General features: G+C 42.4%; 1 protein-coding gene across 2 annotated transcripts in view; it reads right to left on the bottom strand.

Annotated features, from left to right (window-relative positions):
• Positions 1–9,998: 9,998 nt before the first annotated feature.
• Positions 9,999–27,378, bottom strand: part of LOC145353449 (putative 2-ketogluconate reductase) — a 70,805-nt gene continuing 53,425 nt past the window's right edge. For both annotated transcript variants that reach the window (XM_080204235.1, XM_080204244.1), the window contains exons 4-6: positions 18,047–18,225; positions 11,197–11,293; positions 9,999–11,083 (exon numbers count right to left, since the gene is read on the bottom strand). In XM_080204235.1, the coding sequence (XP_080060361.1) occupies positions 10,927–11,083; positions 11,197–11,293; positions 18,047–18,225 (433 nt within the window). In that variant the 3' untranslated portion in view covers positions 9,999–10,926. The remainder of the gene's footprint in view (positions 11,084–11,196; positions 11,294–18,046; positions 18,226–27,378) is intronic.

Genomic DNA, 27,378 nt, shown 5'->3' with positions numbered 1-27,378 from the left:
TATAATTCACCAACCTGTGACAAAGGCCTTTATTCACCACAATTGTGCAATGTCTTGAATAAAAAAAAAATAATGAATTAAAAATCACCACCCCTTGTGGGCTCAAAATTATGCCTCAAGGATTAAGAGCCCAAATGAACTAGCTGAGTTGTGCAGGAATTGGGACTTGCATAACACTCTTTTATTGTTAAAAGCAAAATTCTGTGGATGCTGGAATCCGAATCTGGAATCTGGTTAAATATCCAAGGGCATCAGACTGTTCAGAGGAAGAGTCAGGCAGGCAAGGGACGTGGTGTAGCTCTGATATTTAAGGATGACATCAGGGCAGTACTAAGAGATGATATTGGTTCTATGGAAAAAACGGTTGAACCCATTTGAGTGGAAATTAGAAAGAGTAAGTAGGTGGGTTTCCTCCGGGTGCTCTGGTTTCCTCCCACAATCCAAAGATGTGCGGGTTAGGTTGATTGGCCATGCTAAAAATTGCCCTTTAGTGCCCTGAGATGCGTAGGTTAGAGTGATTAGTGGGTAAAATATGTAGGGATATGGGGGTAGGGCCTGGGTGGGATTGTGGTCGGTGCAAACTCGATGAGCCGAATGGCCTCTTTCTGCACTGTAGGGTTTCTATGATTCTGTGAGAAAAAGTCACTGATAGGCATAGTTTTTAGGCCACCAAATAATAACATCATGATGGAGTGAGAAATAAACAAAGAAATAACTGATGCATGTAAAAATGGTACAGCAATTATCATGGGGGATTTTAAGCTATATATCAATTGGTAAAACCAAGGTTAAGGCAGCCTTGAGAAGGAGTTCATAGAATGTATCCACGATAGCTTCCTTGAACAGTATTTAATGGTACTTATGAGAAAGCAAGTTATGGCTAAGACCAAGTGTAGTATCAACATGCTGCGCTTGGTTGAAGTCATTGGGTTACATTTCAGCTTCATTTGAAGCAATTTTTTAAAGCGGCATCTCGGCGTTTTGGCTAAGATGCAAATGAGATCAAGCCTTGGAAGAGGAGCTATACCTACTCCAATCAGCTTGGATCATGTAGATCACGCCCAAGACAGGAGGTGAAAGACTTGTCTTGTCAGCTTGGATCGGGAATGTCTCAACTTGTTGAGATTCTGAATTGGACTTGATCGGATTGAATTGGAATAAAAACAAACAAAAAAAAGGAGACAGAATAATTAATGATCTTACAATTAGGAATCCTTTCAGAAGAAATGATCACAGTATGGTTGAATTTAAAATATAGATGGATAGTTGAATTTAAAATATAGATGTGCCCCTTCACCTGATGAAGGAGCAAACCCTGAAGCTTGCGAGTTTACTATCAAATAAATCGGTTGGACTTAAACCTGGTGTTGTCAGACTTCTTACCGACAAAAAGATAATCATAGAACCCTACAGTGCAGAAAGAGGCCCTTCGAGTCTGCACCAAACACAATCCCACCCAGTCCCTACCCCCATATCCCACCCATTAATCCCTCTAATGTACACATCCCTGGACGCTAAGGGGTAATAGAACATAGAACATTACAGCGCAGAACAGGCCCTTCGGCCCACGATGTTGCGCCGACCAGTTAAAAAACAATGACCCACTAACCTAAACCAATCCCTTTTCGTCCATAAACCTATCCACGGATCTCTTAAACGCCCCCAAACTAGGCGCATTTACAACTGCAGCAGGCAGGGCATTCCAATCCCTCACCACCCTCTGGGTAAAGAACCTACCCCTGACATCCGTCCTATAACTACCCCCCCTTAATTTAAAGCCATGCCCCCTCGTGCTAGATTTCTCCATCAGAGGAAAAAGGCTATCACTATCCACCCTATCTAAACCTCTAATCATCTTATATGTTTCAATAAGATCCCCTCTTAGCCGCCTTCTTTCCAGCGAAAACAACCCCAAATCCCTCAGCCTCTCAGAGGCAATGCAGTGGAGAAGGTAGTCAAGAAGGCATACGGCATGCTTGCCTTCATCGGCCGGGGCATTGAGTTCAAAAATTGGCAAGTCATGTTGTAGGTTTATCAAATCCTAGCTAGGCCGCATTTGGAATATAGTGTTCAATCCTGGTCACAACACTACCAAAAGGATGTTACGCTTTGGAGAGGGTGTAGAAAAGATTTACCGGGATGTTGTCTGGTATGGAGGGCATCAGTTATGAGAATATGGAAGTTGAAGAAAGTTTGGTTATCAAACTAACCCGCACATCTTTGGACTGTGGGAGGAAACCAGAGTACCCAGAGGAAACCCACGCAGACACAAGGAGAATGTGCAAACTCCACACAGACAGTGACCCAAGCTGGGAATCGAACCCAGGACCGTGGAGCTACCATGCCACCTATAATCAACAGTAATCAACCATGGATATCTAAGGAAATAAAGGAGGGTATCGAATTGAAAGAAAATGCATGCAAAGTGGCAAAGATTAGTGGGAAACTAGAGGATTCAGAAATCTTTAAAGCTCAATAGAAAGCCACAAGAAAAGCTATAAAGAAAAGTAAGATGGATTATGAAAGTAAACTTGCTCAGAACCGATAGCAAAAATTTCTACAAATATATAAAACGAAAAAGAGTGGCCAAATTAAACATTGGTCCTTTAGAGGATGAGAAGGGGAAGTAATAATTGGAAATGAGAAAATGGCTGAGACATTGAACAGGTATTTTGTGTCAGTCTTCACGGTGGAAGACACAAACAACATGCCAAAAATTGATGACAGGAAGGCTATGGCAGGTGAAGACCTAGAAACTATCATTATCACAAAAGAAGTAGTGTTGGGTTGGGCAAGCTAATGGGGGCTAAAGGTAGACAAGTCTCCTGGCCCTGATGGAATGCATCCCAGGGTACTAAGAGATGGTGGAGGAAATAGCAAATGCATTAGTGGTAATTTACCAAAATTCACTGGACTCTGGGATGGTACCTGCAGATTGGAAAACAGCAAATGTGACACCACTGTTTAAAAATGGAGGCAGACAAAAGGCTGTGGATTCCTATAGGCCGGTTAGCTTAACTTCTGTAGTAGGGAAGCTGCTTGGATCTATCATCACGGAAGAAATAACCAGACACCTGGATATAAATTGTCCCATTGGTAAGATGCAGCATAGGTTCACGAAGGGCAGGTCATGTTTGATTAATTTGGTGGAATTCTTTGAGAACATTACATGTGCAGTGGACAATGGGGACTGTGTGGATGTGGTGTACGGGATTTCCAGAAGGCATTTGACAAGGTGCCGCACCAAAGATTGCTGCATATGATAAAGGTGCATGGTGTTACAGGTAATGTATTACCATAGATAGAGGATTGGTTAACTAACAGAAAGCAAAGAGTGGGAGTAAATGGATGTTTTTTCTGCTTGGCGATCAGTGACTAATGGTGTGCGTTGTTTATGATTTACATAGATGATTTGGAGTTGCAAATCACCGTAGTGTCTCAAAATTCACAGATGACACTAAGACGAATGGCAGAGCAATGTGCAGAGGATGTTGAAAGTCTGCAAAGGGATATAGATAGTCTAAGTGAGCGGACAAGGGTCTGGCAGATGAAGTATAATGCTGGTAAATGTGAGGTCATCCGTTTTGGTAGGAATAATAGCAAAATGGACTATTATTTAAATGGTAAAAAATTGCAGCATGCTGCTGCGCAGAGGGACCTGGGTGTCCTTGTGCAAGAATCTCAAGGAGTTGGTTTGCAGGTGCAGCAGGTAATTAAAAAGGCAAATGGAATTTTGTCCTTCATTGCTAGAGGGATGGAGATTAAAAACAGTGAGGTTATGTTGCAGCTCTATAAGGTGCTGGTGAGGCTACACCTGGATAACTGTGTACAGTTTTGATCTTACTTGAGAAAGGGTATACTGGCACTGGAGGGGGTGCAGAGAAGATTTGCTAGTTGATTCTGGAGTGGGAGGTTTGGCTTATGAGGAGAGACTGAGTAAACTGGGGCTATATTCATTGGAATTCAGAAGAATGAGGGGAGATCTTATAGAAACATATTATGAAGGGAATTGATAAAATAGAAGCAGGGAAACTAGAACTAGGGGGCATAGCCTCAAAATAAGGGGAGCAGATTTAGAACACGGAACAATACAGGCCCTTTGGCCCTCGATGTTGTGCTGAGCTTTATCCGAAACCAAGATTAAGCTATCCCACTCCATATCATTCTGGTGTGCTCCATGTGCCTATCCAATAACTGCTTGAAAGTTCCTAAAGTGTCCGACTCCACTATCACAGCAGGCAGTCCATTCCACACCCCAACCACTCTCTGAGTACAGAACCTACCTCGGACATCCCTCCTATATCTCCCACCATGAACCTTATAGTTATGCCCCCTGGTAACAGCTACATCCACCTGAGGAAATTGTCTCAGAGCATCCACTCTATCTCTCCCCCTCATCGTCTTATAAACCTCTATTAAGTCGCCTCTCATCCTCCTCTGCTCTAAAGAGAAAAGCCCTAGCTGCCTCAACCTTTCCTCATAAGACCTACCTCCAAACCAGGCAGCATCCTGGTAAATCTCCTCTGCACTCGGTCCAATGCTTCCACATCCTTCTTATAGTGAGATGACCAGAACTGAACACGATATTCCAAACATGGTCTCACCAAGGTCCTGTACAGTTGCAGCATAATCCCACGGCTTTTAAACTCAAATCCCCTGTTAATAAACGCTAACACACTGTGGGCCTTCTTCATGGCTCTATCCACTTGAGTGGCAACCTTCAGAGATCTGTGGATATGAACCCCAAGATCTCTCTATTCCTCCACATTCCTCAGAACCCTGCCATTGATCCAAAAATCAGCATTCATATTTGTCCTACCAAAATGAATCACCTCGCACTTATCAGGGTTAAACTCCATCTGCCACTTTTTGGCCCAGCTTTGCATCCTATCAATGTCTCTTTGCAGCATACAAGAGCCCTCCACCTCATCCACTACTCCACCAATCTTGGTGTCGTCAGCAAATTTACTGACCCACTCTTCAACACCTTCCTCCAAGTCATTGATAAAAATCACAATAACAGAGGACCCAGCACTGATCCCTGTGGTACACTGCTGGTAACTGGTCTCCAGTTTGAAAATCCTCCATTCACCACCACCCTCTGTCTTCTATGAGATAGCCAGTTACTTACCCAATCGGCCAAATTTCCCTCTATCTGACACCTCCTTACTTTCTTCATTAGCCTACCATGGGGAACCTTATCAAACGCCTTACTAAAATCCATGTATATGACAGTAACTGCTCTACCTTCATCTAGACTCTTAGTTACTTCCTCAAAGAATTCAATCAAATTTGTGAGGCAAGACTTACCCTTCACGAATCAGTGCTGACTATCCCGGATTAAGCTGCATCTTTCCAAGTGGTCTTAAATCCTAACCCTCAGGACCTTTTCCATTAACTTACCGACCACTGAAATAAGACTAACTGGCCTATAATTACCAGGGTCATCCCTATTTCCTTTCTTGAACAGAGGAACAACATTCGCCACTCTCCAGTCCTCTGGCACTATCCCCGTGGACAGTGAGGACCCAAAGAACAAAGCCAAAGGCTCTGCAATATCATTCCTTGCCTCCCAAAGTATCCTAGGATGTATCCTATCTGGCCCAGGGGACTTATTGATCCTCAGGTTTTTCAAAATTGCTAATACACCTTCCTTCAGAACATCTACCTCATCCAGCCTGTCAGCCTGTATCACACTGTCATTCTCAAAAACATGGCCCCTCTCCTTGGTAGGACTGAGTTGAGGAGAAACTTCTTCACACAAAGGGTTGTGAATCTGTGGAATTCCCTGCCCAGTGAAGCAGTTGAGGTTACTTCATTGAATGTTTTTAAGGCAAGGATAGATACATTTTTGAACAGTAAAGGAATTTAGGGTTATGGTGAGCAGGCTGATAAGTAAAGCTGAATCCATGAAGAGATCAGCCATGATCTTATTGAATGGTGGAGCTGGCTCAAGGGGCCAGATGCCATACTCCTGCACCTAGTTCTTATGTTCTTATGAAACTAAAACAGAAAATGCTGAAAAATCTCAGCAGGTCTGACAGCATTTGTGGAGAAAGAATAGAGTTAAGTTTTGATCTGATATGACGAAGGATCATCTTGACTCGAAACATTGGCTCTATTTTCTCTCCACAGGTGCTGTCAGACCTGCTATGATTTTCCAGCATTTTCTGTTTTTGACTCTCCAACTGTTGACTGGAAAGGCATCAGGACCAGTTACGCATGCACTGAAGTTTGCATTGCACATGTGCAACTTTCTGGTGGCTTTCTGGTTGGTGGCAGGATTACAGTGTGCATAATAAAAGCAGAATTCAGTACTCTGCTTTCTGAACAATATTGCTAACAATTTGACTAAGAAGGCAGATGGGGGCGTCGGTTTAAAATCTCATTTAAGAGGTTGCACTTCTGACGATGCAGCATTGCCTCAATGCTGCATGGGCCTACTTGAATCCATAACTAATTAATTGGGAGGTGAGAGTTCTGCTACTGAGCTATGGTTGGCATATAATCAATTCTATTTCTGGTGACTGTCTCAGGATAACTATTTCTATTAGTAATTCCAGCAATCTTGCACTCAGCATTGTTAATCCTTCAGAAGGAACTTCAGGTGTAGGCAATAAAATATGACAAAACTTACTGCAACTTATTAATCAAAGAGAAAGATTTAATAAAGAAACTTCATTATTCCAACACTTGAGGCCTCACCCTGGACCATTCCAAGCTTTCCATAATTCCCAACAGGTTCTTATTTATACTGAGTCAGCTGATCATCATATCATTTTGTCATTGGTTAGATGGTTTACTGGGTCAGCTGACCCTTATAGCTTCTTACCATTAGTCGAACTACAACAGATCCAATGTTATCATTGGTTACATTCTAACAAGCATCTAACCTGAAAGCGGCTCAATCACAAAGACTGTATATTTCCATAATGATCCCCATATCAGTCCACCCAGTGCTGAAATTCTCATCCATGTCTTTATAAACTTCAAACTACATTATATAAATGCAGTTATTGAATTCAATAGATTGAACCTTGTGGGTGTCAGAACCCTGATGTTGGGCCCATTTGGGGTCTTGAGCTCCCTCATGTTGCCTGTGCACCTGCGAGCACAAATATTCAGGAAATGCTTTCCTAATTAGCCACCTCCACTTTTACTATTTTATTAAGGGCCTGCAGCACCAGATGGTCAGTACCCCATCGGGAGAGCTGTTGAAGCAGATACGCAATTGCAAGAGCATGTCAACATGGAGGCACCCTTGGGCCTCTGGAGAGATCAACAAATAAAGATGCCATAGCTGCTAGAACCATTGGAAATGAAGGAAAACCCCTTCACAGGATTGATTTTTAAATGAGGTTTCATACCTACAACCATTGCAGCAAGGACTTTCCAACTCTTGTCATTTGGCTCCTCGCTCATTGGGGTCTGCTCTGATGGTGGGAAGCTACCATAGCCAATACAAAATGTTTTCAAGGTAGGGCGTTAATTGTCCTAATTCACTCCCTGCCTATGTGGAGTGGGCAGTCTAAATTGTTCCCAGCCAGGGGAACAACCCACAGAAGTGAGATGTTTTCAAGGAGTCATCCTGGCATGTCTCTTCCCTTTTATCCTGGCCTTTCTCTCCCACACTGAACTCCAACCTCTTCTCCATAGGGTCAGAACTTGAGCTCAATATGTCTGTTTGATGTCTTGCACCAGAAAAATAGATGGGATTTCCCCAAAAAAATGACTAAGGGGACAATTCTCCAACCTCTTCATATGGTGATGACAATCCCGATTTCCCTGGTGAATGGGGCATTGGCTGAAAAAAATCAGGATTCCCAAAGGGCGAGAGAGCTTGTGGAAATCACCTGACCCACCCCACCTCACCCACAAGCCCTGATCAGGTTCCCTCCCAGAGCGGGTGGCAACCAAATAATTATGCAAACCCACTAATTTGAATGTCATTGTAAGAAGCCTCATTACATCAGTTTAAAGTCCGGAAGGCTTATTTGAAATCACAAACTTTCACAGCACTGTTCTTTCATCAGGTGAATGGAGAGGTAGGTTTCACAAACACAGCATATATAGACAGAGACACAATTGCAAGATAATAGTTGGAATGCAAGTCTTTTCAGCTAATCAAGTCTTTACAGGGATAGACAGTGTGAATGGAGAGAGGGATAATCACAGGTTAAAGAGGTGTGAATTGTCTCAAGCTAGGACAGTTAAGTAGGATTTTGCAAGACCAGGCCTAATGGTGAGGGTTGCATGTAGTGTAACATGAACCAAAGATCCTGGTTGAGGCCGTCCACATGCGCGCGGAACTTTCCTATCAGTTTCTGCTTGGCAATTGTGCATTGTCATGTGTCTCGAAGGCCGCCTTGGAGAACACTTACCTGAAGATCGGAGGCTGAATGCCCTTGAATGTTCCCAACTGGAAGGAACACTCCTGCCTGGCAATTGTTGCTTTGTGTCCATTCATCTGATGTAGCCTCTGCACAGTCTTGCCAATGTACCACATCTCAGGACATTCTTTTCTGCAGCCTATGAGGTAGATAAAGTTGGCCAAGTCACATGAGTATGTACCATGTACCTGGGGGGTAGTGTTCTCACTTGTGACAGTGGTAGCCATGTGAATGATCTGGCACGTCTTGCAGACGTTGCCGTGGCAGGGTTGTGTGGTGTCATGGTTGCTGTTCTCCTGAAGACTGGGTAGTTTGCTGTGAACAATGGTTTGTTTGAGTTTGCACAGGCAAGTAGTAGGGATAGCCTTGGCGAGATGTTTGTTTTCATTGATGACATGTTGAGGGCTCCGAAGAAGATGTTGTAGTTTCTCTGTTCTGAGGAAGTACTGGATGACGAAGGGTACTCTGTTGGTCATGTCCCGAGTTTGTCTTCTGAGGAGGTTGGTGTGGTTTTTCGCTGTGGTGTGTTAGAACTGTCAGTTGAAGGGTCGAGCATCATATCCCGTTCTTATGACAGTGTCTTTCAGCATCTGTGGATGTCTGTTGCGTTCCTCCTTGCTCAGCAGATCCTGTGCATACGGAGGGCTTGTCCGTAGGGGATGGCTTCTTTAACATGTTTTGGGTGGAAGCTGGAGAAGTAGAGATTATCTGTGGGCTTGCGGTAGAATGAAGCGCTGGTGTGACCATCCTTGATGGAGATGCATGTTTCCAAGAATGCAACCAATACTGTAGAGTAGTCCATGGTTAGTCTGATTGTGGGTTGGAACTTGTTGATGTCATTGCTGCAGGTAAGGATGTCCTGAGGCGTGGTACATCCGCAAGACCATGCAGACGCTATGACAACTGAAGAACGGACTCTGCGCGACAATTGCCAGGCAGGAGTGTTTTCTGCCAGGCAGGAGTGTTTTCTTACAGTCAGGGAACACTTTGGCAGTCAAGGGCATTCAGCCTCTGCTCTTCGGGTAACCATTCTCCATGGTAGCCTTCAAGACACATAACAATGCAGAATCGCTGAGCAGAAACTGATAGCCAAATTCTGCACACAATGACAGTTTCAACTGGGATCTTGGGTTCATATCACACTACATGCAACCCCCACCATTTGGCCTGGGCTTGCAAAATCCTACTAACTGTCCTGGCTTGAGACAATTCACACCTTGATCTGCGATTATCACTCTCTGCACTAACATTGTCTGTATCTGCCATTCACCTGGTCTCCCAGCAGGAATGGTACCTAACCAGAGGATGAGTAATGTAACCAGAAGAGGTGGCTGTTGCCATGAATGCTCCAAGGCATTCCACCAAGGAGTGCAGCTGGATTTCTGGACACAGATGAGTGGGTTAGGATGGCAGTCAGGAGGAGGAGATCTGTGGTGAGGCAAGAGAGGGGAGTCGGCAGCATGGGCAGATCATCCTAGATAATGAAGCTGTTTGGTGAATCTGTACCTCATGTACTTTATGAATGCAAATTGCTTTTGTTCTTATTTAAATAAGGCATCTTAATCACAGTTTAATTTTGCACACCATAATTTTAATGAAAATATGTAATGGTACCTTTCTGCGATACCATTATTCTAAAGCAATTGAATACAACAGCTCCACAAAAATTCAACACCCAAAATGCAAAGTTCATTAATCAATTATGTAATATAATCAATAAAATGTAATTTCTATCAAGTTTACTTAACAGGTTGCTTAGGAAAGGTGGTTGTAATGTATTCTGTTCATGTGATCTCTTGCTTTTACTGATTTCCAGGATAAAATTGACTTGGGGAACAAAATCTTGCCAACCAGTTGAGTTTGTGGATTCAAGTTTTTTTTAGACCTTAGTGTGCTGCCATTGGTCTTCATAAATCTCTTGAATATGCTTTCTTCCCAATTCATGGAGTAAACCTGTGGCAGCTGCTCACAAACGAGTTACCACTGGCCAACTTCTGATAATAAGTTCACCCTGGGCCACATGACATAATTGAAACTGTGCGCTGGATTTTCCATCCTGATTGGGCAAAGTGCGTTCATCAGCCTTAAAAATTGCTTTAAATGTGAGTTCAGGATTCCTGGCAGCGGCCACATACAGCAGCGCAGAATAAGATGCACATCGAGAGCCCATATGCAGGCATCCTGACATTACATTCATGGTCATTTCAGACCTTCCACAATTTTGTTGGACTTGGGCCCATGATGAAAATCCAGCCCATTGTTTCTCATTAAGCCAGTATATCTGTTCATCTTATAATCTCTGCGTGAGACCTTGGTACTTGTTGTGAGAGTTGGCCTGGAGTTTTACAGACTTTGTAATAGAAAGAGGGTAAAGCAAAATCCCAATGCAAACCCTTTGTATGAAATATTTATGTTTTGTGTGAAGAGGGGACATAAAACCTTATTTTTTTTCACTGTTACCATTCTTTTGAATAAACTGATGTTGAGGAGGTCAGCACATTACCACAATGTACTAAATCTGTATAGTTTATATCCATCATGATGGCAACACTTCATCAGGAATTGGAAGCCCACGAACACCAGCCAACGCATTTTTAATCATTTTCTCCTGAATTTTATTATTGGTTTTAGCAGTAGACGTTGCAGCATGGGGAGTTAGGATGACATTTGGTAAGTGCAGTAAAGGATGGTCCCTTTAAAAAAGCACATGAAGTTTATCACCAAATATCTGCTGGGTTTCTATAATTCTGTTAACTTTTCAGATGATCATTTCTGGCAATTTGAAGTAGCGAATATGACAACATACCTTGGAAGTGGTTCTGGATCAGTTACATCCAGAGCTGCTGCACTAATAACCCCGTTCTGAAGAGCTTTCACCAAAGCATCCTGATCAATTACTCCACCTTGGGATATGAATAAAACACATTCTTAATTAGTTTGGACTCTACGTTCTACTGAAGGTAGAACATAGGCTGTAAATCTGTTAAACCTTACCCACAAACTGGTAGTTATATATCTTTGAATAAAAACTGTTCTGTAGTTGTACTAATCCAACTACAGTCATGAAGATGTATCATGAAATAGATGTCTGTTGATTGGGAAAATGTCTTGCATCTCGTTCACATCATGTCAAATTTCTTCAAGGATGCTACAGCTCAAAAACCTTTTAAATCCAGGTAACCACGATCTCCTGAGATCTTCTTGCATTACTGTCCATGATACCTTTTTATACTTGACACAGCAGACTGATTTAATATCTTACATGAAACATGGCACCTAGACCCAAGTCTTCATGTCTGACTTGAACTTACAACTTTTATATATTCCAATGGTTTGGTCTTGCCTTCCCACATAATGTATAATTATAATGTGTTTTATTCTTCCCGGCTCGCTTTGTCAACAATATGCTGCCAAGTGGTGAAATCATTAGATCAGAAATGCTGATGATATTCAATTTATCTTTTGATTCCCAAGTTATTACTTACTTCTTCAAATGATTGTTCTACATGAATTCTTGGATGAATCAAAAGTCCTTACAACTCAATTTAGCTGAAACTGAATTCATTTGCTTTGGTTCATGTTAATGTATGTGTCTCTTCTCTTAAGTTCATTGAAGTTCCTGATTGCTCTTCAGGCTAATTTATGTAGTACAGAATTGTAATTGTGAGCTCAGATTCTTTACATTTTTTCTCTCAACAAGTTCACTTCTTCACTTTCATCTCCACTGTTTTGCCTCTAGTCCATGCCTTTACCACCACATAATTTGAATTTTAATTGTCTAGAAATAGAATTGTCTATTTCTATAAGAAATAGGAATTTTCTTATTAAAACAATCAAATTATGTCCAATCTATCCACATCTTCATTTTGTTTGTAAAAAAATAGGAGTTTTCTTATTAAAACAGTCAAATTATATCCATAGCCTTCCATCTTCTTTAAATTATAACTCATGAAGAATACTGAAACAATCAGCATCCTTAGTCAGTTGGTACAGTGGTGAGCACTGCTGCTTCACAGCACCAGAGACCCAGGTTCGATCTCTGGCTTGGGTCACTGTCTGTGGAGTTTGTAATTTCTCCCAGTGTCTGCATGCGTTTCCTCCGGGTGCTCTGGTTTCCTCCCATAGTCTGAAAGAAGTGCTGGTTGGGTGCATTGATTATACTAAATTCTCCTTCTGTGTACTGAAATGGGCACCAGACTCGGGGATTTTCACAGTAACTTCATTGCAGTGTTAATATAAGCCTACTTGTGACATAAGCCCACTTCTTACCACGTTCTGCCTTGCTTCTTTGAATCAATTTCAAAATCCTTACTCTTATTGCAAAAAAAATTACATCCTTATCACTAAACCCTCTTCATCCCTGTCTCTACTTGAACTTTTTTGCTCCTCTAGTATTTCTCTATTCCTTGTCCCTTCATGGTCAAAATGCTCTTTCAGGTGCCATGCCATTTCCCTGGAACACTCTCCAAAGTTCAGAGTCACAGAACTGTTACAGTGCAAAAGGAGGCTATTCGACCCAGCATGTCTGCACAGGCTCTTCGAATGAGAAGTTCACTTCGTTCCATTCCACCACCTTCCCCCATAACCCTGTACATTTTTCTTTTTCAGATAAAAGTCTAATTCTCTTGACTGCTTCAACTGAGCCTGCCTCTACCACACCCACAGACAAAGCATTCCTGATCTTCGCCACTGGCTGCATGAAAAGGTCTTTTTACTATTTCTGGCTTTACTTATTACTTTAAATTGGTGCCCTCTCATTGTCAATTCTTTCATGAGTGGGAACATTTTATCCCTATCTACCCTGTCCAGATCCATCATGATTTTCTTTACCTTTACCAAATTTGCCTTAGTTGCTTTCAAATATTTTCCACAAACTTTTCTATGAGCTACTTGGTAGACTGGGGTTGTTCTTCCTGGAAAGACGGAGAATGAGGGGAGACCTAATAGAGGTGTACAGAATTATAAAGGGTATAGATAGGGTGAACAGTGGGAAGCTTTTTCCCAGGTCGGAGGTGACGATCACGAGGGGTCACGGGCTCAAGGTGAGAGGGGCAAGGTATAACTCATATCAGAGGGACTTTTTTTAGCAGAGGGTGGTGGGGGCCTGGAATGCGCTGCCATGTAGGATGGCGGAGGCAGACACGCTTGCATCGTTTAAGATTACCTGGATAGTCACATGAGCAGACTGGGAATGGAGGGATACAAACAAATGGTCTTGTTGGACCAATGAGCAGCACAGGCTTGGAGAGCCAAAGGGCTTGTTTCCTGTGCTGTACTATTCTTTGTTCTTTGTTCTTTTGTTCTTTATTCTACTCCTTTGGTCTCACCACATAATCCAATTCAGATCTGTTATTTTTATCTTTGTGAAGTACATGACACCATTACACACAATGATTGGCTGCATTTTATGCAAAACATTTATTATCACTCCATATCACTTTTGTGCAGCACTTTGCTGATGACACCAAGATTGGGGGAAAGGCAAATTGTGCGGAGGGTGTGGAGAGTCTGCAGAAGGACCTAGATAGGCTGGGCGAATGGGCCAGGAAATGGCAAATGGAATTTAATGTTGGCAAGTGTGAGGTGGTCCACTTTGGTAGGAAGAATGGTAGGAAGGACTATTACTTACGTGGCGAAAAACTGCAGCAGGCGACAGTGCAGAGGGACCTCGGGGTCCTTGTGCATGAGTCGCAAAAACCCAGCTTGCAGGTGCAGCAGGTGGTCAGGAAGGCGAATGGGATGCTGGCCTTCATAGCGAGGGGGATTGAATATAAAAGTAGGGAGGTCTTGCTGCAGCTGTATAGGGCATTGGTGAGGCCGCAGCTGGAGTACTGTGTGCAGTTTTGGGCGCCGCACCTGCGCAAGGATATTTTGGCCTTGGAGGGAGTGCAGAGGAGGTTTACTAGGCTGATACCGGAGTTGAGGGGGTTGAGCTATGAGGAGAGGCTGAATAAACTAGGCTTGTACTCGTTAGAGTTTACAAGAATGAGGGGAGATCTCATTGAGACGTATAAGATGATGAATGGGATGGATAGGATAGAGGTGGAGAGACTCTTCCCGCTCAAAAAAGACAGTAGGACTAGGGGGCACAGCCTCAAGATAAAGGGGAGGCGGTTTAGAACAGAGTTGAGGAGGAACTTATTCACTCAAAGGGTGGTGAATCTCTGGAATTCTCTGCCCGTTGAAGTGGTGGAGGCTGCCTCGCTAAATATTTTTAAGAAGCGGGTTGATGAGTTTTTGATAAGAGAGGGGATTAAGGGTTATGGGGAGAGGGCGGGAAAGTGGAACTGAGCCACGACAGATCAGCCATGATCTTATTGAATGGCGGGGCAGGCTCGAGGGGCTAGATGGCCTGCTCCTGCTCCTATTTCTTATGTTCTTTAGGCAATGCTCCTTGGTCATTCTAACTTAATCAAGTTGATTCCTAAACCTTATGTTAGGGGCTGTTATGATGGTTTTCTTGTTGTATTTAAAAACTATTGTTCCCCTCAAGTAGCCAAACAAAGTAACAGAGTGACGTCAAGAGCATCTTTACTATAGCTAGCTGCAGGACTCTGAATGTCCAATCAGGGCATTCAGAGTGAAAAATTCAGAAATACAAAGGCAACTAAAGACTTAGCTTTGATTACAAGTAAGTAGCATATACCCAATAACAGAATAGGAGTTATTGCTTTCCAATCATGGTTACATCATGCATCCAGTTAAAACTTATATCATCAAGAAATGATAGCTATATCTCTGACCAATGGTATCTCAATCTCCCTTTCCATTGTTCCTTGTTCTAATGGGCAGACATGAAGTGCAGTTGCACATCATTTGATTAGATAGTCCTTCAGCCTTCTCTGGGTTTACTTTAACCAAAATGTGTCATTTGCACATAGATTTCCTTGTGTGACTGAAGTTCAGCTTGCAGCTGATATGATTTTTAAACATGTGATTTTTTAACCCTTTCAGCTGACCTCACCAGCCTTCTATCTTTGGAACGGATACATTTGATTGTGGAGAAATACAGTAAAAACAACTGGAAGCTCCAGGTTAGAGCTCGTGATACTTATCTTAAGGACATTGAACAACAAATGTCTGTACTTAGAATTGTAACTTTTATTGTGGCAGAACATTTGAGGAAAAGCATGAACTAATCCAATAAAATTTCAAAACTATAACAACTCAAGACTTTAAAATCATGAAAGGTCACAGATTTTATAGTTTGACATTTATTTATTAGTGTCACAAGTAGGCTTACATTAACACTGCAATGAAGTTACTATGAAAATCCCCTATTCGCCTGGCATCTGTTTGGGTACAATGGGGAGAATTCAGCTGGGCCAATGCACCTAACGGTCTTTAGGACTGTGGGAGGAAATGAGCACCCGCCGGAGACCTACACAGACACATGGAGAACATGCAGACTCCGCACAGTGACCCAAGCCAAAAATCAAACCCGAGTTCCTGGTGCTGTGAGGCAGCAGTGCTAACTACCATGCATGTGTATGCATGGGGTCAGCTTCCACACATACGCTGACTATATCCAGTCATACCTCTCCATTATTTTTCTTAATTCCTCCATATTATCCACTGCCATTGGTTGTCCTATATTTAGACTTGGATAAGTGACAATTTCCTCCTTTTCAACCATGCGAAGATTGAAACCATTGCCTTCAGCACCAACCGTAAATTCCATATTTGTGCCAGTGATTCCACCACGATATCTGTTTGAACTAGACTGTTCACAACATTTCCAGCCTATTTGATCCTGTCCTGAGTTCCTGATTCCATATCCTATCCATTTTCCACTTTGTATCTTCGCCTGCCTCTACCTCAGCCCATCTTCTGCTGAAAACACTTACGCAGATCTTTGTTGCTTCTAGACTCAACTATTCCAATGTTTTGTGGATGACTTCCAATTCTCCACTCTCCTTAAACTTCATCTAAAACACTGCAGTCTTTTCTATCCTGAACCAAGTCCTACTCACCCATCATCCCTATCCTTGCTATCTTACATTGGCTCCCGATCCATAATACTTCAGATTTTTATCCTTCTTTATCTTTATGACATCCTACAACCCTGTGTTGGTCCCCTCAAGAGTATCAGGCAAGGGGAGAATGTGCAAACTCTACACAGACAGTGACCCAAGGCAAGAATTGAACCTGGATCCCAGCACTATAAAGCAGCAGTGCTAATCACTGTGCCACCGTGCCGCCCTTTCATGGCTTTGCCCTTTATCTTTATGACATCCTACAACCCTGCATTGGCCTTCTCATCTTGCTGTACCTCAGAATTTGCCATCAGCTGTCCAGACCCAACAACCGGGATTTGCTTTTGTAACTCCTCCAATTCCCTCAGCTCCTGTAAGGGCCATCCACTTAAAACCTACTTCATTAATCAAGATTTTGATCACACCCCTTGGCACCTTCTTTGTCTCCACATTATTTCTGTCTCATTTTGCTTTTTCTACATGCAAGATGCCAGCTCAATGCCATTGCTTTTAATTCCATATGTTTCATATACCAGCAATACTGCACTATTGTTAACTTCCCTTTGCCAATGGTTAGTCCATTCTCTTAGGCAAGAATTAGCCTTGTCATCTGGAGAGGCTGTTGCACGTAACTTGTCCCATTGTCATGTATGAGGTGCTGAGCCCAGCCCTGGTTGACCCTTACTGTAAAGAGTCTCACAACACCAGGTTAAATTCCAACAGATTTATTTGGTAGCATAAACCTTTGGAGTGTTGTTCCTTCTTCAAATGACTCACCAGAAGAAGGAATGACACTCTGAAAGGTTGTGCTACCAAATAAATCTGTTGGACTTTAACCTGGTGTTGAGACTTTTTACCAGTCCAATGCCGGTGTCTCTATCTCTTGACCCTTACTGATCAAGAAAAGGAGGTTCTGTGAAAGAAAACAGGCTCAGCCTCAGTAATTGCATAAATGTTGGGTACCAGGCAAGGGAAGAATGTGCAAACTATACACAGACAGTGACCTGAGGCCAGAATTGAACCTGGATCCCTGGCACTGTGAGGCAACAGTGCTAATCACTATGCCACCCTTTCATGGCTTTGCCCTTTTTTATTTTTATGACATCCTACAACCCTGTATTGGCCCCCTTCATCTTCCTATATCTCAAAATCTGTCATTAGCTGTCCAGAACCAATCACTAGAATTTGCTTTTGAAATCCCTACAATTCCCTCACCTCCTATAAGGCCCATCTACTTAAAACTTACTTCATTAATCAAGATTTTGATCACACATCTTGGCGCCTTCTTTGTCTCTATTATTTCTGTGAAAGGAAAGGTTCTGCGAAAGGAAACAGGCTCAGCAGGTTTAGATTAAGTATTTGCATAAATGCTTGAGCAGTAGAGACTATGGTTTTGGATGCTCTCAGGAGGCCAGTGAAAGCATCTATCACTGGGATCCAACCCTGTTCCAGTGAAGAGGAGAATAAAACATGGAATCCTGCGAACAGGTCCAAAATAATTCACCTTTGATGATTGTAATTAGAAATCCGTCACATAAGAGTTAGTATAGTTGCATAATCATCTAAAATAAAAGAAATAATGACAATAAAGGAACGTCACCGTAATATAGAGGTAAACTGTGTAAACAGTTTTGCAGACAACTAATGTTTGAAGTAAGTGTTAACATGCTGTTTTCCTACCTCGGGCGATATTGATGACTGTGGCATTGGGTTTCATTAGACTAAGCTCTCTTTCCCCAATCAGTTTGTAGGTTTGTGGCGTCAGATTTAAGACCAACATCACAAAGTCTGAATGCTGGAGGAGATCATCAATCTTCGCACAGTAACAGGCTCCGACCAGTCTCTCCTCTTCCTCAGCCCTAAAGACAGATCAGGCAAGTGTGGTAATTAATATAAAGGAACTGAATTTTGAGTACCTCCTAGACATTTTGGTTATTTTTTTAATGACAATAGACCTCAGAAAAATCTCCTCTGTCCTTTTGGTTAATCCTCTCACTGTCCAGCTTTGCTCAATGTGGTGGGGGGTGGATTTCTAATGGACACTAAGTTGAAGTTACCTCCAAATTCAGATCAAAGAACAAAGAACAATGAACAACCCAGCACAGGAAACAGGCCCTTCGGCCCAACGAGCCCGCGCCACCATTTTAACAAAGCATTTTCCTACACCTACCCCGCCCCATGTGTATGTGAATGGTACCCCTAATGTAGCAAGATTCAGGGGAGAATAGTGTAGGGTCAATTTGGTACACCAATCAGCCTAAGAGCACATCTTTGGGGTGTGGAAGGAAACCGGAGCACCCGGAGGAAACCCATGTAACCACAGGGAGAATGCGCAAACTCTCACAGACACAGGCCCAAATCCATGTGTCTGCACAGCTAGCAGTGATAGTCACTGAGCTGTTGTGGTGCCTGTCTGCTGGTCCAGGATTAAGCACACACAACGACACAAAGTACTAGGCCACTCTCGAAACCTCCAAGAGCAGCCCACGCATGACCCACTGTGTGCATGCCCCTCGTTTGACAACAAGGTGGACCGACACCTGTGGATTAAAACAGACAAAATATTAACATGTAATATTACATTTCCAGTGTGGTCCCGAGGCTCTGACCCTTTTTAATACCGTCTACTATAACCCTCCATCCCTGTTTTGCTCATGTGTCTACCTAAGTAAACCTTAAACAAGTCCAACGTGCCTGCCTCCACCACCTTACTTGGTAGTGCGTTCCATACCCCCACAACCCTCTGTGTGAAAAACCTTCCTCTAGTATCCAAATTATACTTCTCCCCCCTCACCCTTAGATCATGACATCTCGTAATAGTTTTCCCCAATTTAGGGAAAAGCCTACCACTTTTGACTCTATCTATTCCCTTCATTTTTTTATACATCTCTATCAGATCCACCCTTAATCTCCGTCTTTCTAAGGCGAAGAGCCCCAGTTTTTCCAATCTTTCCTCGTAACTCAGTCCTTCCATACCAGGGAGCATCCTGGTAAACCTCCTCTGCACCCTCTCCAGGGTCTCCACGTCCTTCCGGTAGTAAGGTGACCAGAACTGGATGCAGTACTCCAAATGCGGTCTAACCAATGTTCTGTACAACTGAAGCATTAGACGCCAGCTCTTATACTCTATACCCCTTCCTATAAAGGCTAGCATTCCGTAAGCTTTCTTCACAACCTTCTGTGTTGACACCTTCAGAGACTTGTGCACCTGCACTCCCAGGTCCCTCTGTATTTCTATACTCTTAATCGGTCTACCTTTTATCATGTAACTCCTCCCTGCATTATTCCTTCCAAAATGCATCACCTCGCATTTGTCAGGATTAAATTCCATCTGCCATCTATCTGCCCAATATACCAACCGATCTATGTCCTGCTGTGTCACCTGACAATCTGTCTCAGTATCCGCCAATCCTGCCATCTTGGTGTCATCTGCAAACTTGCTGATCACACCACGTACGCCCTCTTCCAAGTCGTTTATATATATTACAAAGAGGAGAGGTCCCAGTACTGAGCCCTGCGGCACACGACTGGTGACTGACCTCCAGCCAGAAAAGGACCCTTCCACTACTACTCTCTGTCTCCTATTGCCCAGCCAGTTTTCGATCCACCTAGCTACCTGTCCTTGTATCCCATGTGCCTTAACCTTTTCTACCAGCCTACCGTGAGGGACTTTGTCAAACGCCTTACTGAAATCCATATAGATGACATCAATGGCTCGCCCATCGTCAACCGTTTTGTCACCTCCTCAAAAAATTCTACAAGATTCGTAAGGCAAGACCTCTCCTGAACAAAGCCATGTTGCGTATCCCTAATCAGATCGCAACGCTCTAAATGCTTATACATCCTATCCCTAAGAATTTTTTCCAATAATTTTCCTACCACCGATGTCAAACTCACTTGCCTATAATTACCAGGGTTATCCCTACTACCCTTTTTAAACAGCGGTACCGCATTAGCTACCCTCCAGTCCTCTGGGACCTCACCTGTGTCCAAAGAAGAGACAAAGATTTGCGTCAGAGGCCCAGCAATTTCATCGTTCACCTCCCTAAGCAGCCTGGGATAAATACCATCAGGCCCCGGAGCTTTATCCGTTTTTATGCTACCTAAAAACCCTAGCACTTCCTCCCTCATAATGGATATTTCCTTCAACTGATCTACAGTTCCCTCCAAGACATTACACGACACCAAACCCCTCTCCTTTGTGAATACCGATGCAAAGTATTCATTCAGGATCTCCCCCATTCCCTCAGACTCGATGCATAGCTCCCCTCCTTTGTCCCTAAAAGGACCAATTTTCCCTCTAACCACTCTCTTGCTCCTAATATAAGAGTAAAATGCCTTTGGATCATCTGTTGCTTATTGACAATTTCCCTTGTCCCTTCATCAACATACAAAATCATTGGAGTAGAGTAATGTCAAATTGAATATATTTGGGGTAACTGTATACAGCTGTGGTCACTATATTACAAAATGATATTGAGACAATGGAGGAAATGCAGTAAAGATATCTAAATCCAGACAGCAAGAAATGAGAGGATACAATTTATGATAGGATTCAGAGGTTCAACTATTTCGAAAGGAGATATGATAAGGGTCTTTAGAATTAGGAATGCAATGGATGTGCAGAAAGGGTTTTCACTTGTAGGTGAGTCCAGAACAAGAATGTGTAAATATAAAGCATGTATTAATAGATCAAATAAAGAATTTAGGATGAATTCTTCATGCAAAGGCCAAGTGGAACTCACTGTCACAGTGGTTGAGCAGATACCACTGACAATTTAAAGGGGATGATTGATGTATAAATGAGCAGGAAGGAATGCAGAGATATGCTATTGTGCAAGGAAATAATTACATTTTGAGGAGTCTCATGTGAAGTATAACCACTGGCATGGGCCATCTGGGAAGAATAGCTCGTTATTATGTTTGATTCTAATTGTATGATGTGGTATAATTTTAAAGAAGATGCAAGAACAGAGACCTGAGGGTATATATTCAAACCATCGAAGGTGGCAGGAAAAATTGAGAAGGTTGTTGAAAATGCCTGAGATTCTCAGTTTTTTCATTAGAGGCACTAAGTACAAAAACAAGATGTTGTGTTAAACACTTACAAAAACCTTAGACCTCCACTGGGAACTAGTGTTCAATTCTGGGCACCACAGTTTAGACCATAAACAAGGTGCAGAAAGGATTTACTAGAATGCAATACCAACTTCAGTATTGTGAAGAGACTGGAGAAACTGAGTTTGTTCTGCTTCGAAGAGAAGGTTAAATTGTGATTTGATAAATGTGCTCAAAATTGTGGAGGGTTTTGATACATTAGGAGAAACTGTTGCAAAAGGAGAAATTGCTGCAAAAGGTTAGGGTGCACGGAGTTTGCTGCAAAAGGTTAGGGTGCACGGAGTTGGGGATAAGGTGATAGCGTGGATAGAGGATTGGCTGTCTAATAGGAAGCAGAGAGTTGGAATCAATGGGTGATATTCTGGTTGGCAGTTGGTGACTAGTGGAGTGCCGCAGGGATCGGTGCTGGGGCCTCAACTGTTTACCATTTACATAGATGATCTGGAGGAGGGGGTTGAGTGTAACGAAATTTGCTGATGACACGAAGATGAGTGGAAAAGCAAATTGCGTGGAGGGTGTGGACAGTCTGCAGAGAGATCTGGATAGGCTGAGTGAGCGAGGACCTGGCACGTGGAGTATAATGTTAACAACTGTGAGGTTATCCACTTTGGTAGAAATAATAGTAGGAGGGATTTTTATTTAAAAGGTGAAAAGCTGCAGAATGCTATGGTGCAGAGGGACCTGGGGGGTCCTTGTGCACGAATCGCAAAAACCCAGTCTGCAGGTGCAGCAGGTGATCAAGAAGGCGACTGGAATGTTGGCCTTTATAGTGAGGGGGATAGAGTATAAAAGCAGGGAGGTCTTGCTGCAACTGCACAGAGTACTGGTGAGGCCGCAGCTGGAGTACTGTGTGCAGTTTTGGTCTCCGCACTTGCGGAAGGACATATTGGCCTTGGAGGGAGTGCAGAGATGGTTCACTAGGCTGATACCGGAGATGAGGGGGCTAGCCTATGAAGAGAGATTGAATAGACTGGGTCTGTACTCGTTGGAGTTTAGAAGGCTGAGGGGGGATCTTATAGAGACATACAAGTTAATGAAGGGGATAGATAGGGTAGAGGTAGAGAGATTCTTCCCGCTTAGAAAGGATAGCAGGACTAGAGGGCACAGCCTCAAAATAAGTGCGGGGGGCAGTTCAGATCGGAGTTGAGGAGGAACTTCTTCACTCAAAGGGTGGTGAATCTCTGGAATTCTCTGCCCGTTGAAGTGGTGGAGGCTACCTCGCTGAATATATTTAAGTCACGGGTAGATAGGTTTCTGATAGACAGGAGAATTCAGGGTTATGGGGAGAAAGCGGGAAAGTGGAACTGATCCACTTCAGATCAGCCATGATCTTATTGAATGGCGGGGCAGGCTCGAAGAGCTAGATGGCCTACTCCTGCTCCTATTTCTTATGTTCTTATGTTCTGTTCAGTGGCAGAAAGGTGAGTAATGAAGTGGACAAAGATCAGAGGTGATTGGCAAACAAATTAGAGGTGAAAGAAAAAAATACGCAGTGAGATGTTGTGATCGCTAATGCACTGCCTAAAAGGGTAGTAGAAACAGATTCTACAGTAACTTTCAAAAGGGAAATGAATAGATATTAGAAGGGAAAGAATTTAAATGCTATGAGGAAAGAACTGGGCCTAATTTGGTAATTCCTTCGAAGAGCTGGATGTGCTACATGTCTTCTTTTTGTGCAGTATAATTCTACAAGTTGCCTTTAAAGATATCAGCCTCTTGAAAAAAAAACAACTAACCAGGAATTGCCACAGAGAAGTAAAATAGACACTTGCAGTTTTTTAATTTGAATAATAATGTACTGAGGAAAATGAAGTACTAATTTCTCTCATTTAAAATGGAATCATTTAAGGAATGTTTTAAAAAGGTGAAGTAAGTTCACGTTCCTTGTACAATTAAATATAGTATTAGTGATGAAGTTGGAACTGAACAATTTTTAGGTTGAACAGCTTTTGACATTTTTCAATAGATCTTTTAATTTGTATTTTATCCCTCTGGCACTGCAATCTTGTCTTCACTGAGGTCAAGCCTTATGCTGATGTTTCATATTCATCCACTAAAACTCTTTGCTGCTTAGCTTGTTGCACCACTTCAGCCAAATGATAATCCATGTCATCTTGGCTCAGTGACTCTGATTCAGAAGATTGAGTTTGAGCCCCACTCTATACATCTGTGCAGTTGTAACCTTATGCTTTGTTGGCAGATGCTGTGTTTCATACTGACATATGAAACCATTAGATCTCCCTGTTCAGATGGTGCAAAAGCTCCTAGCACAGTTTGAAGAACAGACTGTTGATGCCCTGGCCAGCATTGCTCCCTCAACCAACAAAGTACTAAATTAATTGGTCTGAGAAAGGTCAAGCCTTGTGCTGATGTTTCATATTTATCCACTAAAACTTACTGCTGCTTAGCTTGTTGCACTACTTCAGCTAAGTGACAATCTATGTCATCCTGGTTCAGCGACTCTGATTCATAAGGTTGTGCTCCAGCCCCACTCAGAAGGTTATATGTTCCAGCCCCTATGTTCTCAGAAGACAAAGGAAATTTGGCAAGTCACCTATGACTCTCACCAACTTTTACAGATGCACCATAGAAAGCATTCTTTCTGGTTGCATCACAGCTTCTATGGCTCTTGCTCTGCCCAAGACCACAAGAAACTACAAAAGGTCGTGAATGTAGCCCAATCCATCACAAAAACCAGCCTCCCATCCATTGACTCTGTTTACACTTCCTGATGCCAGCATAATTAAGGACCCCACATACCCCGGACACTCTTTCTTCCACCTTATTCATAACATAAGAACATAAGAAATAGGAGCAGGGGAAAAAGATACAGAATTCTGAGGTCACATACCATCAACCAACTCAAGAACAGCTTCTTCCCTGCTGCTGCCAGACTTTTGAATGGACTTAACTTGCATTAAGTTGATCTTTCTCTACAACCTAGCTCTGTCTGTGACACTACATTCTGCACTCTCTTGTTTCCTTCTCTATGAACAGTATGTTTTGTCTATATAGCATGCAAGAAACAATACTTTTCACTGTATGCTATTACATGTGACAATAATAAATTAAATCAAAATCAAATCAACATCATTTATTTAATTTGTTGTCCGTGGGACTTTGCTGTGCAGTTCATATATGCATTAAACATAGTTGTTTCAATAAAAACATCAACTATTTTTATTGTAATTCAACAGCTATAATACATTTAGAATGGCCTGAGGATGCAATGAAGCGTTATATAAATGCAAATAATCTTCATCTGCATATTGATTATTTAAACACCCATCCCCAGTGAATTCCGCTGGCCCAGTGACCCAAAAATATCTGAATTAGGCTGTCGCCATTTTATTTTGTTGTGATCTGTTATAGTTATTGTCTTGTTGACATCTATTTTAGAAGTTGGATATTGTGAAAAGCAACTTGAACAACTTATGGAAAATTGTCAAGAGTCTCCATCCTTTGGAAATCATCTCTTCAATGCAACTATCAAAGGTATCACTCTTTCCAACATAAAACAAACTGAACAAAGAGAGTCAGTCATTAAAATGAAATAGATAAGTTAGCGCAGCAGAAAGTACAACAACACAATAGTTATGGTAATGTAGATATTATGATGCTACACTAGCAGTCCATAGATTATGGGTTAGTATTTCCGCTTTTATATAATTGTCAATCTGGCTGTGAATAGCAATCAAACTGTACTTGTTTTCTAAACTGATTTTACGAGCAGGATTTTCTGCCTGTTCACGCTGGCAGGATATTATGGTCCCGTATACGTTGCATGCCTGATGCGGGTTTTGCAGCGGCAAGGGGTACATCCAACGGGAAACCCTGTTGACAACGATGGGACCAGAAGATCCTGCTGCCAGCCACTGGTGTGCTGCCTTAGCCTCTGCAGAACACAGAGGGGGAGGAACATCTCATCCTATGTTTTGATTTCCCACTCATACGTATTAATTTGGTAAAGTTTATTAGTATTACTTAAGATTTAAATTGGTAACATCAGTGGTTGGTGAGTCGTGGCCTTAATTAAAATAAATACTTTAATTAAAACACTATAAGGTTGTTTTTCAACTGTACTATGAGGGAGCTGATGGACACCAGTGTGATTCATGGCAACCAAATCTGCAGTCAGTGCCTGCAACTTGAGGAATTTCAACTCGGAGCTGATGAGTTCAAGGCTGAGCTATGGTCACTGTGAAGGATCAGGGAGGGAGAACGTTACCTTTACTATAGGGGGGCAATCATGCCCCTTAGACTAGGGTCATCTGATTTAGTTCATGGTCAGGTACAGGAGGGTTTGACTGCGGTTAGGCAGGTAAGAAGTGGAAGAGCCTCCTTCCCTGCAATTTTCCAACAGGTTCATGGTCCTTGCAGTTTGTATGGATAAGAGGGGATCTGCAAGGTGAATAAGCAAGCTGACCATGACACCATAGTATTATTCAAGTAGGATGAGTAAATAGGAAAGTACGGATGTATTTGGATTTTTAGAAAGCTTTCGATAAAGTCCTGCACAAGAGGTTAGTGGGCAATATTAAGCACATGGCATGGAATGAGAATTGGTTAGCAACAGGAAACAAAGAGTAGGAATGAATGAATTTTTTGAAGTATCAGACAGTGTTGGTGGGGTCCCATAAAGATCAGTGCTTGGGCCCCAGCTATTCACAATGTATATCAATGAATTGGATGAGGGAACCAATTGTAATACTTCCAGGTTTGCTGAAGACACAAAACATGATGATGGAGTAGTAAGGGCTAAATAGAGGGCCAGTGATAGGTGGAAGAAACATTGGCAAAAATGTTATAGACAGAAACGCAAAGACAATGTAAATAGTGGTGATCATGGTCAAAAAGATTGTGGCACATTAAGAAATTAGAATATGTTGATGGTAGAACAGAGATGAACAGTATGACAAAGGACAATACTGAACAGATAACAGATGGCCCCAGTGGGATAGGGGAAAGGGGAGGAGAAACAGTGATAAGGGAAATAAAGATTGAAGCCCGGACTAAAAAAAGTGATGGAAAAATGGATCAAGAAATGAAAATAAATGGATAGAAATTTTAAAAATAGGCTGAAGGTGAAGGAGATTCACAGTCTGAAGTTGTTGAACTCAATGTTAAGTCTGGAAGGCTGTAATCTGCCTAATTGAAAGATGAGGTGCTGTCCTTCCAGTTTGCATCGGGCTTTACGGAACATTGCAGCAGGCCAAAGATAGACATATGGACATGAGAGCAGAATAGTGTGTTGGGATGACAAGTGATTGGAAGATCCGGATCCTGCATGTGGATGAACTGGTGATGTTCTGCAAAGCAAGCATGCAGGTATAGCAAGCAGTTGGGAAGGCAAATGCTATGTTGGCCTGTATTGCAAGAAGGATAGGAGCAAGGATATCTTACTGCAGCTGTATAGGACCTTGGTGAGACCACACTTGGATTACTGTATGCAATTTTGGTCTTCCTCTGTAGAAAGGAAATGCTTGCCATACTTGAAGTGCAGCATAAGTTCACCAGGCTGATTCCTGGGATGGCAGGATTGTCTTATGAGGATAGATTGTGTCAACTGGGATTATACTCAGGAAAAGTGGAGTTTAGAAGAATGAGAAAGGATCTAATTAACACGTATAAAATTCTGACAGCTGGACAGACTGAATGTAGGGATGTTGTTTCCTCTGGTTGGGGTGGTTCTCGAACTATGGGTCACAATCGCAGGATATGGGGTAGACCATTAGGACTGAAATGAGGAGAAATGCTCCAATCAGAGTGTGGCGAACCTGTGGAATTCTCTAACACAGAAGGCTGTGGAGACAAATTACTGAATATATTTAAGAAGGAAATAGACTTCTTGGCTCTAGAGGTGTCAAGGCATATGGGGAGAGCACGGGAGTATG

Source organism: Carcharhinus amblyrhynchos, chromosome 2, assembly GCF_965287045.1.
Source record: "Carcharhinus amblyrhynchos chromosome 2, sCarAmb.v2.hapA, whole genome shotgun sequence".
Lineage (NCBI taxonomy): Eukaryota > Metazoa > Chordata > Chondrichthyes > Carcharhiniformes > Carcharhinidae > Carcharhinus > Carcharhinus amblyrhynchos.
The sequence above is the reverse complement of the archived record's forward strand: the minus strand, read 5'-3'. Positions and strand labels throughout refer to the sequence as shown.